Source organism: Rhinopithecus bieti, unplaced genomic scaffold, assembly GCF_001698545.2.
Source record: "Rhinopithecus bieti isolate Rb0 unplaced genomic scaffold, ASM169854v2 scaffold_5153, whole genome shotgun sequence".
Taxonomy (NCBI): Eukaryota; Metazoa; Chordata; class Mammalia; order Primates; family Cercopithecidae; genus Rhinopithecus; species Rhinopithecus bieti.
Window position 1 is genome coordinate 644975 of NW_016804751.1, and position 16217 is coordinate 661191.

At 34.6% G+C, this 16217-nt stretch overlaps 1 protein-coding gene across 1 annotated transcript in view; it reads left to right on the plus strand.

Moving 5' to 3' along the window:
• PPP1R12A (protein phosphatase 1 regulatory subunit 12A) overlaps window positions 1–16217 on the plus strand; it is a 165036-nt gene that overhangs the window by 126079 nt on the left and 22740 nt on the right. The window contains 9 exon segments of the mRNA XM_017870370.1: window positions 4264–4479; window positions 5693–5787; window positions 6897–7001; window positions 7896–8063; window positions 8460–8636; window positions 14249–14339; window positions 15377–15480; window positions 15482–15575; window positions 15818–15986. Of these exon segments, the coding sequence (XP_017725859.1) occupies window positions 4264–4479; window positions 5693–5787; window positions 6897–7001; window positions 7896–8063; window positions 8460–8636; window positions 14249–14339; window positions 15377–15480; window positions 15482–15575; window positions 15818–15986 (1219 nt within the window).

A 16217-nucleotide genomic window follows, 5' to 3' on the forward strand; every position in this document is an offset into this window, starting at 1 on the left:
AAAATTGTTAACTAACAATAAGTCTGTATAAGCCTTTCTAGTCAAAATAAATATTGTTGGGATCTCTAAAGCAGATCATCTATTCTTCTATATGGGCATACATTCCAATAAAATGTAAATGGTGTTTTCTTTACTTGATGTTAAAAATTCAGAATTTTTATGGAATTAAGTGTTCTAGTTAATTGAATTCAATGTAATAGCTAATAATTTAACAAAAGACTGCTATGTGCTGTGGGTACATAAAGTATTCCAATTGAAATGTACAGATGTAGCATGATTTAAAAGGAGAAGAGGCCGGGCGTGGTGGCTCAAGCCTGTAATCCCAGCACTTTGGGAGGCCGAAACGGGATCACGAGGTCAGGAGATCGAGACCATCCTGGCCTACACGGTGAAACCCCGTCTCTACTAAAAAAATACAAAAAACTAGCCGGGCGAGGTGGCGGGCGCCTGTAGTCCCAGCTACTCGGGAGGCTGAGGCAGGAGAATTGTGTGAACCCGGGAGGCGGAGCTTGCAGTGAGCTGAGATCCGGCCACTGCACTCCAGCCTGGGCGACAGAGCAAGACTTCGTCTCAAAAAAAAATAAAAAATAAAAAAATAATAAATAAATAAATAAAAGGAGAAGAAATTATATTTGACTTAAGATAATAGAATCAGGACATTTTAGATAAATTTTATCTTAAAGTAGGTAGTACTCCACCTGAGAGAAAAGGGCTTGCATAACTTGTTGAAAGGGAGAGAAGAAAAACAATATGAGCAAGTGGGGATAATATGGAATAATTTGACGGGAAAAACGAATTGTTCCATTTAATTGATTTATAGGGTGCATATATACAAAGTAAACAGGAAAAGTAGAGCCATGTTGCAGGATGTCTTCACTTCTAGGATAACACTTTTTTTAATTAATTAATTAATTTATTTATTTTTTTTGAGACGGAGTCTCGCTCTGCCGCCCAGGCTGGAGTGCGGTGGCCAGATCTCAGCTCACTGCAAGCTCCGCCTCCTGGGTTCACACAATTCTCCTGCCTCAGCCTCCGGAGTAGCTGGGACTACAGGCGCCCGCCACCTCGCCCGGCTAGTTTTTTGTATTTTTTTAGTAGAGACGGGGTTTCACCATATTAGCCAGGATGGTCTCGATCTCCCGACCTCGTGATCCGCCCGCCTCGGCCTTCCAAAGTGCTGGGATTACAGGCTTGAGCCACCGCGCCCGGCCTAGGATAACACTTTTATAATTTATTTGATAAGTAGTAGAGAGTCATGGAAGATGTTTGAACAGTGCCTTGAGAGAATTATTCTTTATAGAATACTATTCTGCAGTGTACAGATTTGAAGATGAGAGACTGATTGAGAAAAGGTTTATCAGAAGGTCATTGAAGTTGCCCACAATGATAAGAATATGAACTAAGGAAGTGGCTCTGGGCTTATAAAGGAGAGGAGATTTAGAGACTTGACCTCTAATTTATGGATGGAGGAAAATGACAGAGAAGGTCTAACATAATTGTGAAGTTTGAAACATACGAGATCGAAGAGATAACCTTAGTGCCATTAACAGAATTAGGGAACTGAAGAAGAGATGGTTTGGAAGTAAAGGTGTTTTATTTTAGTCATATTGAGTTTCAGGTTTTCAGTTACAGTTCTAGATTGTCCACTCTACAGGTAAAATTAGGACTGGAAATTTAGGAGACTGGACTGGAGAATAATACATTTGAGAATAAGCTGACTACAATTAATATTTAGCCTGAGGAAGTAAAGATCCTCCCCCAACCCCCCAGGAGAAGAAAGTAGAAACAGAATATGAGAGATCCAAGAGCAGACTCTGGAAGGGCTAGCACAAGGAAAGTTGTACACACACACACACACAGCCTATATAAGGAAAGTTGTACACACACACACAGCCTATATAAGGAATGTTGTACACACACACACACACACACACACGTGTCAGTCAGTCAAGAAAAGAATGGTCAGAGTCGAAAGAAAAAGAAGGTCAAGATAGCATCCAGTTAAAAAAGCCAAAGAAGAGAGTTTCATGGAGGAAGGAGGTATAGTTAAGTATTTCGGGAAGGGTTTATTTATATACCAAGTAAAATCAATAGGTGCCTTTAGACGTATAAAGCGGTAGTTAAATCCAAATTCATGTTGGGCAGAGTGGAGGTATATCAATGATTACTGTGTAACAAATGCTGATTTCAAAATTGATAGATAGTACTGCCTCATTTTTCTGAACACTAGGATAACAGTAATGGTAGTATTTTATTGGGTAATTATAAGGTTGAAACAGGATAACCCATGTGAAGCACTTAGCTGAGGGTCACACACTAGTAAATATTTGTTAAATGTTAGCTTCAGTTATAACAATAAATGTTATCTGATCTCTGGCTGTTTTATCATGGGGGAAAATGCTTGTTTCCAGGTTTTTTGTTTGTTTTTGTTTCTGTTTTTTGAGGAGGTAGGAGACCTAATGTGGGTGTTGGCAAACTGGCTGGTGGGCCAAACCTGGCCCACTACCTGTTTTTGTATAGCAAACTGGTTGGAGAAAAAAAATCAGAAAAATTTCACTGTCCCTAAAGTTTTATTGGGTACAGCCACACTCATTCATTTCTGTATTATCTGTGATCCACAAAGCTTGGCATTTACAGTCTAGCCCTATAAACTCATCAATCAATAAGTAGCTGCCTCAGTACCTATCATATTGCACAGAATATTAGAGTTCACAAACTTTCTTGGTCATTGGAGCCCCTAGTGTTTGGTAGGCTTTTTTCACAGTGCCACTGGCAAAAGGAATTACCTGTTTGTCTCATTAGGTAGTTCGATGCAAATGTGATCAAAATGGCAGGTTGTGCAGTGTCTATGAGATGTCACTGTTCTTCTCTCAAAACTTTAAAATATTCTACAGAGCCCCCGTGACTTTGTTGTGACACCCTGGAGCACTTCAGTGCACATTTTAGGAACTGAGGAATGCTTAGACCCTATTGATAGCAGTTCATTACTGGAAGTACCAGAGGTATATCTTTATAACAGTTTTGTCCATGAAGTGGCCCTCAAGCATCATCATGGGAGCTTTAACAAGCTCTGTTAACCTGCTAATTTTAGCAAATGTTGGCAATAGATATGAAAGAAAGGATTTTTTAAAAACGTTTAGTACCCTATGCTTGTGGCAACTAGTTAGTTGCTGTATTCACCAATCTGTATAGTTAACTGTGATTGACTATAGAAATTCTAGAAGTGAAGTTGATAAAGTGATCTAAAGATAACAGGTTGCATTTTTAGGGTTGTTGGAAAGCCCTAAAAATAGCATAAATATTTGTACGTAAAATTAGTTTTTATTATAGTTGAAATATTTAATGTTTGGTGGAGAAATCAGTAAATTTAAGGCTGTGATGTTAAACAGTATTATAATTAGAAAATATCAGTTACTAGTTTTTGTTGATTATGTTGGACATAAAATTTTTTAACCAGAGTGTATACATGGATTACAAACAAAATTCATGTGCAGTAGTTTGTTCACTCACATGCTATATTATCTATTCTATATGTCTTTAATTGCTTTAGAAGTTTATTAGATTTTTTCAGATTATCTCATGCTAAAACTAGAACTTGTTCCCAGTAACTTTTAAAGATTGGATCATTACCCAATTATTGGGGTTTAATTTATTATAAAACTATTTTAAAATGAAGAAAATACTTTTTGCTCATAACTTCCCTTTTCTGTTTTCATGCTTTCAATCTTTATCTCTTTACCTGTCTTATTTTAATTGGCTTTAGTATGATTTCATTGCTCCTATCATGCCTGTGGTGGAATCAGTAGATCCTGCATCATGGAGGCAGGGCTTGCGCAAAACTGGCATTGTTCTTGTGCCCAATAAGGGTGAAAAGTCTATGGTGAGGCATTTCTATGTGCAAGAATTTATATTAGGTTACAACATAACAAGTTTAATATAAATTGGTTTCAAAGATGCATGGTTTTGAGTCCTTATGGTGTGCTCATTTTGTTTTCTGTATTTGCATTATAATTTTCTGTGTGATATAAAGTGTGTAGTGTGTTTTCTTAAGTCTAACCCCTGGGAAGGTAGTCTATTTCTTTAAAATTTTTAGATCTTTACATTTTTTTACTAAGATATTAACCTATTTAGTGAAAGTGTTTTATCCTGAAACTGTAAACCATAATTTTAAATATATTATCTGTAAACTTATTGTTTCCAATTTAAAGACTGATCAGCTTTAAAATTCTTTTTTCTTTTCCTTAAAAAATAAAATAAACACAGTTTCCAACCACAGCTACAAAAATTTCTCCCAAAGAAGAAGAGAGAAAAGATGAGTCTCCTGCAACTTGGAGGTTAGGACTTAGAAAGACGGGCAGCTATGGTGCACTTGCTGAAATCACAGCATCTAAAGAGGGTCAGAAAGAAAAAGATACTGCAGGTGTTACACGTTCAGCTTCAAGTCCCAGACTTTCCTCCTCTTTGGATAATAAAGAAAAGGTAATCTATTTCACAGTCTGGTTTCTGTGAAAACTCTTATGATTTCTTTTCCAGGAACATTAAATCTAGTAGATTGTCTGCTAGTTATCTTTAGATCTAGGTATCAAGTTAATTAACCTTAATGAATTACATAAGACAAATGTAATTTATACAGAATTATAAGTACTGGAAAGATCTGATGTATTTGCCTAAAACATGAATTATGGGACTATACTCAGTTAAAGGAATCTATTATCTTACTTGAGAATTTATAATAGAACTGTATTAAGGAGCAGGCTTATTTTGTTTATTATGATTCAAGAAGCTTTCTGAAGTTTAAAAAACATAGGAATACATTTATTCTAGAATGTTAGTATACTCATAAGTTACATTCAGTATCTGAAAAAAAAAACAGATTTTTCATCTACTGTATTACAAGCAACTTTGTCTTAATGAGTAAATTTAATAACTATTTTGAGAGGCGGTATTAATATTGCATTATTTAGGATGTACCACAGTTTATTCAATACTAGTATTTATTTCTACAGCATATTCAGCGCTTGGACTATTTTTTGCCCATGCAGTTTTCTTTTTCTACTTAGAAGTGTTTCCTTGTATCAGAAATTCAGATGAAATTTCTCATCAAGTAATTCTAATATTTTTGCTTTTTTATCAATTTATTGTGCAATTGGTTTCCAGGTATTTTATGCCAGCTTACTAGGAATATATCAGAGTGTCATTGTCACTACACACTCTTACCCATATTTGGATAAATACAATGTAAATAATATTTGTTTTGACTATTTTGATGTATTTGAGAGCACTGATTATCAAGGTTCTGAATAGCTTGTATAATATAAATGCTTGAGACCTCTCAGTGAACCATATTTGAAACTTTATTTCTGTGGAAGAAATAAAGATATTTCAGCTTATGACACAGTATTACTTTAATCTGCTATAGAAGTTTTAGAAAAAGTCATTAAAATGTGGAGGAATTTTTTTCCTTTCTTAGTTAAAATGTTATCTGATTCTAGACTAAAAGAGAAAGAAAACTAGTTTGAACAGACTGATTATTGATTGACATTAATTTTAGAGTTTAGGAATTGTTGAAATAATGTAAACTATGATAGGTATGTAATTATACATTATTGAATAACTTTTTCTTAATACTTTTAGCATTGTCTATAGTCAGTACACAAATTAATTTTTACTTATTTGTTTCTCTGTTGTGTAGGAGAAAGATAGTAAAGGAACTAGGCTTGCATATGTTGCACCTACAATACCAAGACGACTAGCCAGTACATCTGACATTGAAGAGAAAGAAAACAGGTGAGTTTATTTTTATTTGCTTTATGCATTCACTATAAAATCTTATTATCTATCATGAGAGTTAATACATGAGCATTGTAATTATGTGTGGATATGTATTGTGGGAAGAGATGGAGTGTATTCCTGAAGGAGAAAATACCAACTACATAGTCCTGAGGAGGTGCAGACTTAGTATGTTCATGAAATAGCAAAGAAGTTGTGGCTGGAACAGGGTGAGGGGAAAGTGGGAGGAGATAGGTCGCAAACTAAGTTCTCTAAATATTTGGAACATTTAGGAAAGGGGAAAGAAGAAGGGAAGGAAAGCCCTGACTTAATCGTTTTAATTTTTTTTAAATATTTTGTTTAAATATTTTAGTTTGTTTCTTCCTATTTTCAGCTTATAGAATTTGAATATTTTTTTTTTTTTTTTTGAGACAGAGTCTCACTCTCGCTCATGCTGGAGTGCAGTGGCACAATCTCGGTTCACTGCAACCTCCACCTCTCGGGTTCAAGCAGTTCTCTGCCTCAGTCTCTCAAGTAGCTGGGGTTACAGGCACCTGCCACAACGCCCGGCTAATTTTTATATTTTTCATAGAGACAGGGTTTCACCATCTTGGCCAGGCTGGTCTTGAACTCCTGACCTCATGGTCCACCCACCTCGGCCTCTCAAAGTGCTGGGTTACAGGCGTGAGCCACCGTGGCTGGCCAAGAACTTTTTAATATACTTGTAATCATGTTATAATGTCCAGCTTTTGATTTTTTTCCCCTGAGATCTCATAAGCAGTCTTTTATGTTAATATATGTTTTTAATAAGTATTGTTTTTTATTGGCACGTAGTATACTATAAAGTAGATCTTCTCCAGTTAAAGTAAGCATCTCCCCTACTTTATATTTTGTGATCAAAAAGTATATTTCTGTAAATATCTGAATTTTCCCCCTATACTTAGGGGAAAATTATACCTTAGGGTATAATCTTAGTACTGAAATTATTTTATCTTCTTGATAAATATTCCCAAGTGTCCTCCCAAAGGTTTTGCTAGTTTCAGCTTATATTAATATTTACTGTGTACAGCCTTTTTAATCCCATTTTAAAATTATCTACCAGAATCTGAAGGGTGTTCTTTTAACAGAGATTCTTCAAGTTTGCGAACAAGTAGTTCATATACAAGGAGAAAATGGGAAGATGATCTTAAAAAAAATAGCTCAATTAATGAAGGATCAACTTATCATAAAAGGTAATAATATTATTCTTAAGTGATTTTTACGTATTCATTTATAAAATATGAGGCAATTTGTTTGGAGCCCTCAGTTTAACATCATTTTAAACAAATACGTGTTTTATTAAATATTATGAGTTTTGTTGTTTAAAACTTACTCTAAACACAGGATATATATTTAAAGATGGGTGATAATTTGTTCTTATGCCTTTCTAGTATATAATTAAGCTTCAAATATTATGAAATGTTTTTTAGATTGTTACATATTTAAGAGGAACTCCTTTAGAAGGAACTCCTTGACTAGAACAACTTAAACAGGCCATTGTCTTAATTGATCTAGTTGTCATTGTTGATCTGGAAAGATTTGCCTTGCCCTAGAACTCAGAGCTATGGAAATGCTTTCAATTGGAATGTTGGTAATATCATGTTGAAGAGGGAAAAAAGCCCTATAAACAATTTCTTTACTAAAAGCAACCAAAAAGAAGAGTAAGATGTGAACAAGTTTCATGTAGGCATTGGTCACTTCCGAGGTATCTGACCCATTGCTGAAATAATTTTCTTCAAAAAATGTCAACGTCTTGTTTTCCGTGGGTAATACAAAACCAAAGTGTGTTTTTCAGGCTCAGCCTGGCATGACCATATGGTGTGGAATAGTTTCAGAAATGTGAAATATCAGATCATTGTCTTGCTGAGAAAGTTGGGAGGAGGCACTAAAATGATACACTACCAAATTAGTGAAATTGTCTAAACTCTAGCAAGTCGTAGATGCAACTCTTGGTGCTGGAGCTGGTGGTGTATTTAGGAACACAGTTTTTAATTTTTTTCTAGCCTTGTAATTTGTATAACGTATAGACATTAACTCTAGAATACACATACAAACACATCCTATATAGATATGACTCTTTTGTTTAGTTGCTCCTTTGGTAGAAGACAAGATGATTTGATTAGTTCTAGTGTTCCAAGCACCACATCAACACCAACAGTTACCTCTGCAGCTGGGCTTCAGAAAAGCCTGCTTTCCAGCACAAGCACTACTACAAAGATTACAACGGGTTCTTCCTCAGCAGGCACACAAAGCAGGTAAGTCACAGATACATTTTGTGCTCAGGTCTACTGTGTGCTTATGTATGTGCATGCATTTTTGTTTAGAAGATTGTGGGGCTCTGGATTTTCTCATTTATCTTGTTAAATTTATTCGCAAACAAAAATTGGTTCAACATGAGGCAATTATGCATGTCTGGGGGAAAATTTAAGTTCCTGAACAATGAACTTTCCTTGAATTAGACTGCTTAAAATGTAAATTTCTCTCTTTGACAACTCTGGGAGAGCTTTTTGGTTCATAATTTAAGGATGTCTCACCTTGCGTTTTAAAAAAATCCATCCCTGTAGTCATGTGTTTTCAGCTGCTAGAAAGTGCTTTCATTGTTTAGCTGTTTTCCTTTTCTCTTTTTTGTGTTGCTGCTTATGATGCTATAGTACCTCAAATCGTTTGTGGGCTGAGGATAGTACTGAAAAAGAAAAGGACAGTGTTCCTACGGCAGTGACCATTCCTGTTGCTCCAACTGTTGTAAATGCTGCAGCTTCTACCACAACCCTGACTACAACTACTGCTGGCACTGTCTCCTCCACAACAGAGGTCAGGGAGAGACGCAGGTGTGTAAAGGTCATAACAGTACTGCTGTGATATATCTTGCCCAGTGATCAAGGTTGTTTTTTTGTTTTGAAAAAGATCTCGTGAGGTTGATGACCATCTCTCCAGTAGAGTAATAGATGAAATACCCTGTCAGCTCAAAACTAAATACAACTAGCAATTATTTGTATTTAGGCTTTGTGATCCATCTCTGACAGAAGTAATATTTTTTTTGTTTAAAGTCAGTGAGCAAGACAGTTGTTTTCTTAAACATTTTAGTTTCTAAAGTGGATTTATTTCAAAAAAAATTTTTTTATGAAGAACTGAACACACAGCACATGGAAAATTAAATGCAACATGACAAAAACAGGTTTTATCATTATTTTCATTGTTTCCTCCATTAAGAAATTTGAAAAATGTTGAACTGTTTTGTTCCTGTTGATTTTGAGAATTTTATGTGAAGATTCTCTTGGTAAGGAAAGACTTCTGTGCATAAGTGTAAGCCAGATAATTTTAAGTGTGTTGAATACATTCATTTAGTTTTGTCTCTGATACATAGAAAGCACTTACTATTTAGATTTTTTTCAAAGAGTTTGAATTTAGGCTTAAATATTTTTAAAACATTGCTCACTTTCTGTTGCTGCCTATTGGCATGGAATCATAGATGTACAAAGGAGCTTACTATCTTTTGGGATTTCCTTGCTTTACCGAAGGAAACAGACCCAGAGATAATATGTGACTATTTTACTTTTGTATGGTTTATTGGTGTGAGGGCTGAGGCTCGCCCCAAGATTGCAGGAAAGTTAGTTCAGTTCTTTCTGCTATATTATGCATAGTCCCTAGCTTTTTTTTCCTCTTGAAAAAAAAAAAGAAAACCTTAGGAAACCAAATGTCAGCCTTATTTTTATATTTTATTCTTACAAAATTAAATTATATAACTAATTTTTTTTTACTAAAATACCAGATTAACTTTGATTTATTTCTGTCACGTAGTAGTTACATACAGAGTTTTTTTTCTCTGTTGCCAAGTGAAGTGCCTGGCCTGTAGTAGTAATGGCCTCACAGTAATATTTGTGTTTGAATATGTGAAAAGTAATAAGTTAGTGTTAACTTTTTCTTCTATCATTGTATATTTAGTTTTTGTCTATATTTAGGTTCTGTTTGTACTTCTATGATGAAATTTAGTGGTACTTTTATAATGCCACTGCAAGTGGTGGTTTGTGATTTGAGTACCAGTATAGGTCATATTATATTTTAATTATTCTTCCCTTTTTTCCTATAAACTTAAGTCAGTTTTAGGTTGTTGTAGTGCTCTCAGTAAGACCATAGAGCCAACAGAAATTAGTATCCATCATTTAATCAAACTTAAATAAGTTTGAGGTGTTCACTTTTTGTTGGTGGGGTTGGGAGGGGTTGCTGAAAGGAAGAAGGATCAGAAATTCTTGGTTTCTTAACTCCTTACTCTGCCTTGATTCTTAAGGTTAGAATTATCTTTGAGTCAGAATCTCTTCTGTTAAATGAGGTGTTTGATTTATATTTTTAACCTCTAGAATCTTTTCTGTCTCTAGCATTCAGTGCTTTTGAAAATTTCTCCAGTGACAAAACCTAATAAATGTCTCCCCAGAATTATCAATTGTTTCAGAACAAATTATGATGATTAATCCACAGATTGTTTATTCTGCTGAAGAGAATTGAGTTTTGACTTTTAGAATTAGTCCTAGTTAGTTTTAATGGAAGACATTGAAGACTGAAAATTAAACACTTCGATATATTTTTAAACACAACATATTCTAATTGCGTAAGAAAAAAATGTGTCTGGTGACATTTTTTGTGGTCTATATAATAGAGGTTTTTTGTCTTACCTTGTTTCAGTGATGTTTGCAGTGATATCAGTGTTTGTGTTTTGTTCCATGTGAAATAATTGTTTGCAATCTTGAATACATTGTTGGCCTCTTCTGTTTGTCTTTTATTTAAATTTCATCAATGGTTCTGAAATGTATATGATTTAAAATTTGCCTTAAAAATGTATATATGGTGATTTGAGAATATACTGTGGCTAAAACAACAACAACAAAAAAAGTCAACACAGGTATACTCTTTGGGTTGCTCAGAAAATGGTAAGCATTTAAGGAATAAAATTATATACCCTGTATAGTTCTAAGAAAGAGATGCAGTAGGTCAGTGTGATATAGCAATGATAAAGGCAACAATGAGGTTTGGTAGGTATATTCTACCATCTTTTAATGATCACCTCTTTGCAATTAAAAGTACATAAAATATATAAATTATTTTTCTTCTGTATGTCGTATTCTTAGAGGTCTGCTCTAGATAGGTACCCCAAAGGAGGAAAAAGGAACTGAATATTAGATGGTAATTATCAAATAAAGGAAATGTGTTTATATTACAAATTGATAAGCTATATTTTTATGCTAATTTGGGATGAATGTCACATGGAAAATTAAAATTATCTGCAGGTGCAGATTTTGTAAGTCTTTCAATTAGTAACTTTTATCCCCCTAACCTTCATATGTGAAACCAGGTATGATAGATTTATTGACTTTTATGGCAATTTGAAAGTATTGAAAAGGAATCCAGGTTCATTGGGAGAGAGTGTAGTGGTTGATAGTACTATTTGCTATGGTAATAAAAAAGAGCCAAGTGTCAATGCAAGTTTCTCTGTTATAAACTAAATATGAAACATTTGACTGTAGTCAAATCTGACAGTAGTTCACGTTCATGTTTAGTTTTAGAGCAGCTCATGAAATACTAAAATGATAACATGCACCCTATCTGTCTTGCTGTGAACTTTTTTATTTTTTCCAAGACAGGATCTCGGTCACCCAGGCTGTGTGTGGTTGTGTGATGATAGCTTCTGCAGCCATGACCTCCTGGGTTCAAGGGATCCTCTCACCTCAGCCTCCTGAGTAGCTGGGACTACAGGTGTGCCATCACACCCAGCTAATTTTTTAAATTTTTGTAGAGATGGAGTCTCACTATGTTGCCTAGACTGGTCTCAAACTCCTGGCCTTAGGCAGTCTTCCCACCTTGACCTCCTAATGTGCTGGAATACAGGCATGAGCTACTATACACAGTCTGCTATAAACCTTGTTTAACCAGATTAACTATCACATTTAAGTTTAATCTCCTTTTATTTTTTCTTCTCTTCATTTGGTAGAAGTCTGAAAAGTAATAAATTGCATAGGGCCAGTAGGTACATACTTAAATTAAATGAATGAATGGAAAAAATAGCCATTGGACATTTTCCAGGCTGATGTTCTTAGGAGCACTTTTCTATATTTACTGGATATACCACAAAATGGGTCGGGGTGGAGGATTCTCTATTTAAATGGTCTCGGGAAATACTGAGTTAAGCCAAGTTAATACAGGTTACATTTCTCATTATATCACAGACCTTTTAATATGTTATTGTGATTTGCCTAGAGAAGGTTAGAATATGTAGCATTTCCCTAATTTATACAGCCATTTTTTGTAACAAGCCCAAGCCCCTCTTATATCCCAGAATTAATGTTCTTAAATTTTAATAACAAGATTATTAGTTATTGTCTTATTCCTTTTGAATTACTTGTCCCAGGAAATTCACTATAATAGTTATAAAAACATAGTATCTCTTATATCTAAATAAAATTAAAGTCAAAGTATAATAGTGATGGAATTTTCATCTTAATATAAGTTTATTGGATGTCCCATTCAAGTAAAACTCCATCTTGTGAATTTCTTGACTTAGCTACAAATGTAATTATGTAGAAACAGCAAGAAGAACCAGTTCTCGGAACTAATTTTAAGCAATAAGTAAGAGTTAATTGATGAAATTGAGGCAACTAAGATCTTGCGTGAGAAATTATCTGGTCATCTTAGGGTTAATTATCTAAGGAGGTGAATGCTAAGAATAGTATCATATATTCTAGTTTTAGAGAAGCAGTTACCAAAAATTTCAGGGTTGTAGAAAGAAATATGATTTCCTTATATATATAAAAGGAATGAGGGCTCTCAAAAGTTTTGAAAAAATGGTAGATGATTCTAAGGATGTTTGAAGATGTGGTATACTTGCTGAACTGAGAGCTTTAAAGGACACAGAGAAAAGGCATAAAACCCACAGTAAATTCAGAGGTTTATTATGATTGTATGAATAGTGTTAGGCTAAAAAAATGAATTACACATTGAGAAGAATGCTAAAGCTAACAAAAGAAAGTGTTTTTTTGAGACAGAGTTTTTCTCTAGTTGCCCAGGCTGGAATACAATGGCACAATCTCAGCTTACCATAACCTCCACCTCCCGGGTTCAAGTAGTTCTCCTGCCTCAGCCTCCTGAGTAGCTGGGATTACAGGCATGCACCACCAAGCCTGGCTAATTTTGTATTTTTAGTAGACATGGGGTTTTCTCCATGTTGGTCAGGCTGGTCTCGAACTCCTGACTTCAGGTGATCCGCCTGCCTCAGCCTTCCAAAGTACTGGGATTACAGGCGTGAGCCACCGTGCTTGGCCAAGAAAGAGCCTTTTTTAAAAGTAGCGTTTGAGCTGGCGCAGTGACTCACGCCTGTAATCCAGCACTTTGGGAGGCCGAGGTGGGCGGATCACGAGGTCAGGAGATCGAGACCATCCTAGCTAACAGGGTGAAACCCCTTCGCTACTCAAAATACCAAAAAAATAGCTGGGCGTGGTGGCGGGCGCCTGTAGTCCCAGCTACTCAGGAGGCTGCGGCAGGAGAATGGCGTGAACCCGAAAGGCGGAGCTTGCAGTGAGCCGATATCATGCCCCAGCACTCCAGCCTGGGCCACAGAGTGAGACTCCGTCTCAAAAAAAAAAAAAAAAAAAAAAAAAAAAAAAAAAAAAAAAAGGCAGCATTTGAATAAAGAAAACTCACTAGATTGTTGCCTGGGGTTTTAGGAGGGGAATACATGGAATAAACTTCATAAATTTAAACAGCATAGAAGATAGAGATGCAGTTGACCCTTGAACATTGCAAGAGTTAGGAGTGCTGACTCCCTGTGCAGTCAAAAATTTGCATATAACTTTTGAATCCCCTAGATCTAAATTAATAGGCTACCATTGACTGCAAGCCTTACCAATAACATAAGCGGTTGATTAGCACATATATTGTATGTTACATATATACTCTATTCTTACTATAAAGTAAGCTAGAGAAAAGAATGTTAAGATACTCATAAGGAAGAAAAATATATTTACTAATTAAGTGGAAGTGGGTCATCACAAAGGTCAGAATTCTCTTCGTCCTCACATTGAGGAGGAAGAGGAGGGATTGGTCTAGCTGTCTCAGAGGTGGTGGAGGGGGTAGAAGGAGGCAGAAGATAATCTTCAGTTCTCTAAATCCTTTTTAAAAATGTGGTTTCATCTTAAAATTAAATTACATTGTTTTAAAATGTAGTTAGGAAGTTAAAATGTGATGTTAAGATATAATTATTAAAATATAACTAGTTCCAATCTAAAAAGAAATTATCGAATTGCATTATTGAATTTCAAAGACCATTTTCTGGAGACTTTTCCTTAAAACTTATTAAAATACTAAACCTGTATGTTTTATTCATATACATTGATAGATATTTACATTCACAGTTACTACATTTACAACTAACGGTTTTTTTAATCTATTACTGTAGATCATACCTCACTCCTGTTAGGGATGAAGAGTCTGAATCCCAAAGAAAAGCAAGATCTAGACAAGCAAGACAATCTAGAAGATCAACACAGGTATAGTTAATGTAATTAATACATAAAACTTACCTAAGTAGCATATAAAACATATATACACACACACGTAAAACAAGTTACCTTTCTCTTTTTCACTTTGTTGTGAAAATATTGATGTCAGTATATAGTGTGAGTAAATCCTCAAAAGGTAAAGGTTACTCATAGCCTTCTGTATGGTTACTCTGTTACTATTATATTTCATCTAATTAGCGTATGCCTTTGTGTCTTTTTGAGTATTTTATCCTTATTCCTAATACAGTGTGTGGCACAGGGTATTTGGTTAGAATAATCATATATGATGTCTAATAACTATTTAAAAGTTCTATGAATATTTGGAAGTTGTGGGCAGAGAATAGGCTCTTATATTAGGTATATTTAACAGCTAATGTGCAAGTATGAAAAAAATGTCATTCAGGCTGGTGATCTCCTTACCTCTGTTTTGCCATTCTAATTATGCTATATATGATGCATACTTTTGTGTCTTTCTACTTTTCCACAGTTAGGAAGGTCCACAGTCCAGATTCAGCTGTCTATCCTTATCATTACTTAGCTTTCAAGCTGAACTATTTGCTAGGGCCTTAATATACTTTTTCTGCCTATACTTTTCACTTCTTGAAATCTAACCTGTTCTTCAAGGTCAAATCTTGAAAAATTTATCGAAATCTCTTTTAAGCCTTAGCAATTGTCATGCATGTATATATAGATATATACACACATATATACACACACACAGAGACATATATAAACATAAATATTTATAATATAATATACAAACAGTATATATATTGGCTATTCTTCCCTACTTTGAACTTGTGGGAAACATTTATATGCATAGAGTATCCAGTAGCTATCATTGTGCTTGCTAATGGTGATTCTTCATAGAATAAATGTAACTTGCTGTTTCCATTTGCAAACCAATTCTAAACATGCATATTTGACTTTTATTGCATTTGTATGTGATATATCTATTTCTAAAATATTCCTTTGAACAAGCTTTAATGCATCTCATAATTATATTGATCTTTTTGTGTGTGCAGGGAGTGACATTAACTGATCTTCAAGAAGCTGAGAAAACAATAGGAAGAAATCGTCCTACCCGAACCAGAGAACAAGAAAATGAAGAAAAAGAAAAAGAGGAAAAGAAAACAAGATAAAGAGAAACAAGAAGAAAAGAAGGAGTCAGAAACATCTAGAGAAGACGAATATAAACAAAAATACTCCAGAACGTATGATGAGGTAACAGTATATCAAAAACACTTTTAAGTCAAATGGTATGAATTGTCCTTATGATCCTCAACATACAAGAGATTACATACACAACAAACCATATACAAAATACTGTAAAGGATTTTAGCTGGAAATTTGAATTACTTTGGCATGATTAGAACACTACTTTTTCTTTGAAATGAAGTTTTAAGTATTTTATGTTTTTAATTGTGTTTAGTGTTTCAAATGGTTTTGATCTTAATGTTTCACAGACTTACCAGCGTTATAGGCCAGTATCAACTTCAAGTTCAGCCACTCCATCCTCTTCACTTTCTACTATGAGCAGTTCACTCTCTCCTTCAAGTCAACTAAACAGGCCAAATAGTCTTGTAGGCATAACTTCTGTTTACCCCAGAGGAATAACAAAAGAAAATGAAAGAGGTAAGAATAGCAAATTTTGAAAACACTTTGCTTTCTTCATATAATCCCTTGGATTAGGGTTTCCTAAATAGTAATTCAACAGAAAAGGAACAGCATCTTAACTTGTGATTCATTGAACCTAAACAGAAAGAATATGAAGGTTGAGAATGAGAAAAGTAGAAAACAGAAATAGAAAATAATATGGCCTGCAGTTGATATTAATATTTTATAACCTAATATTTCACAAAAATC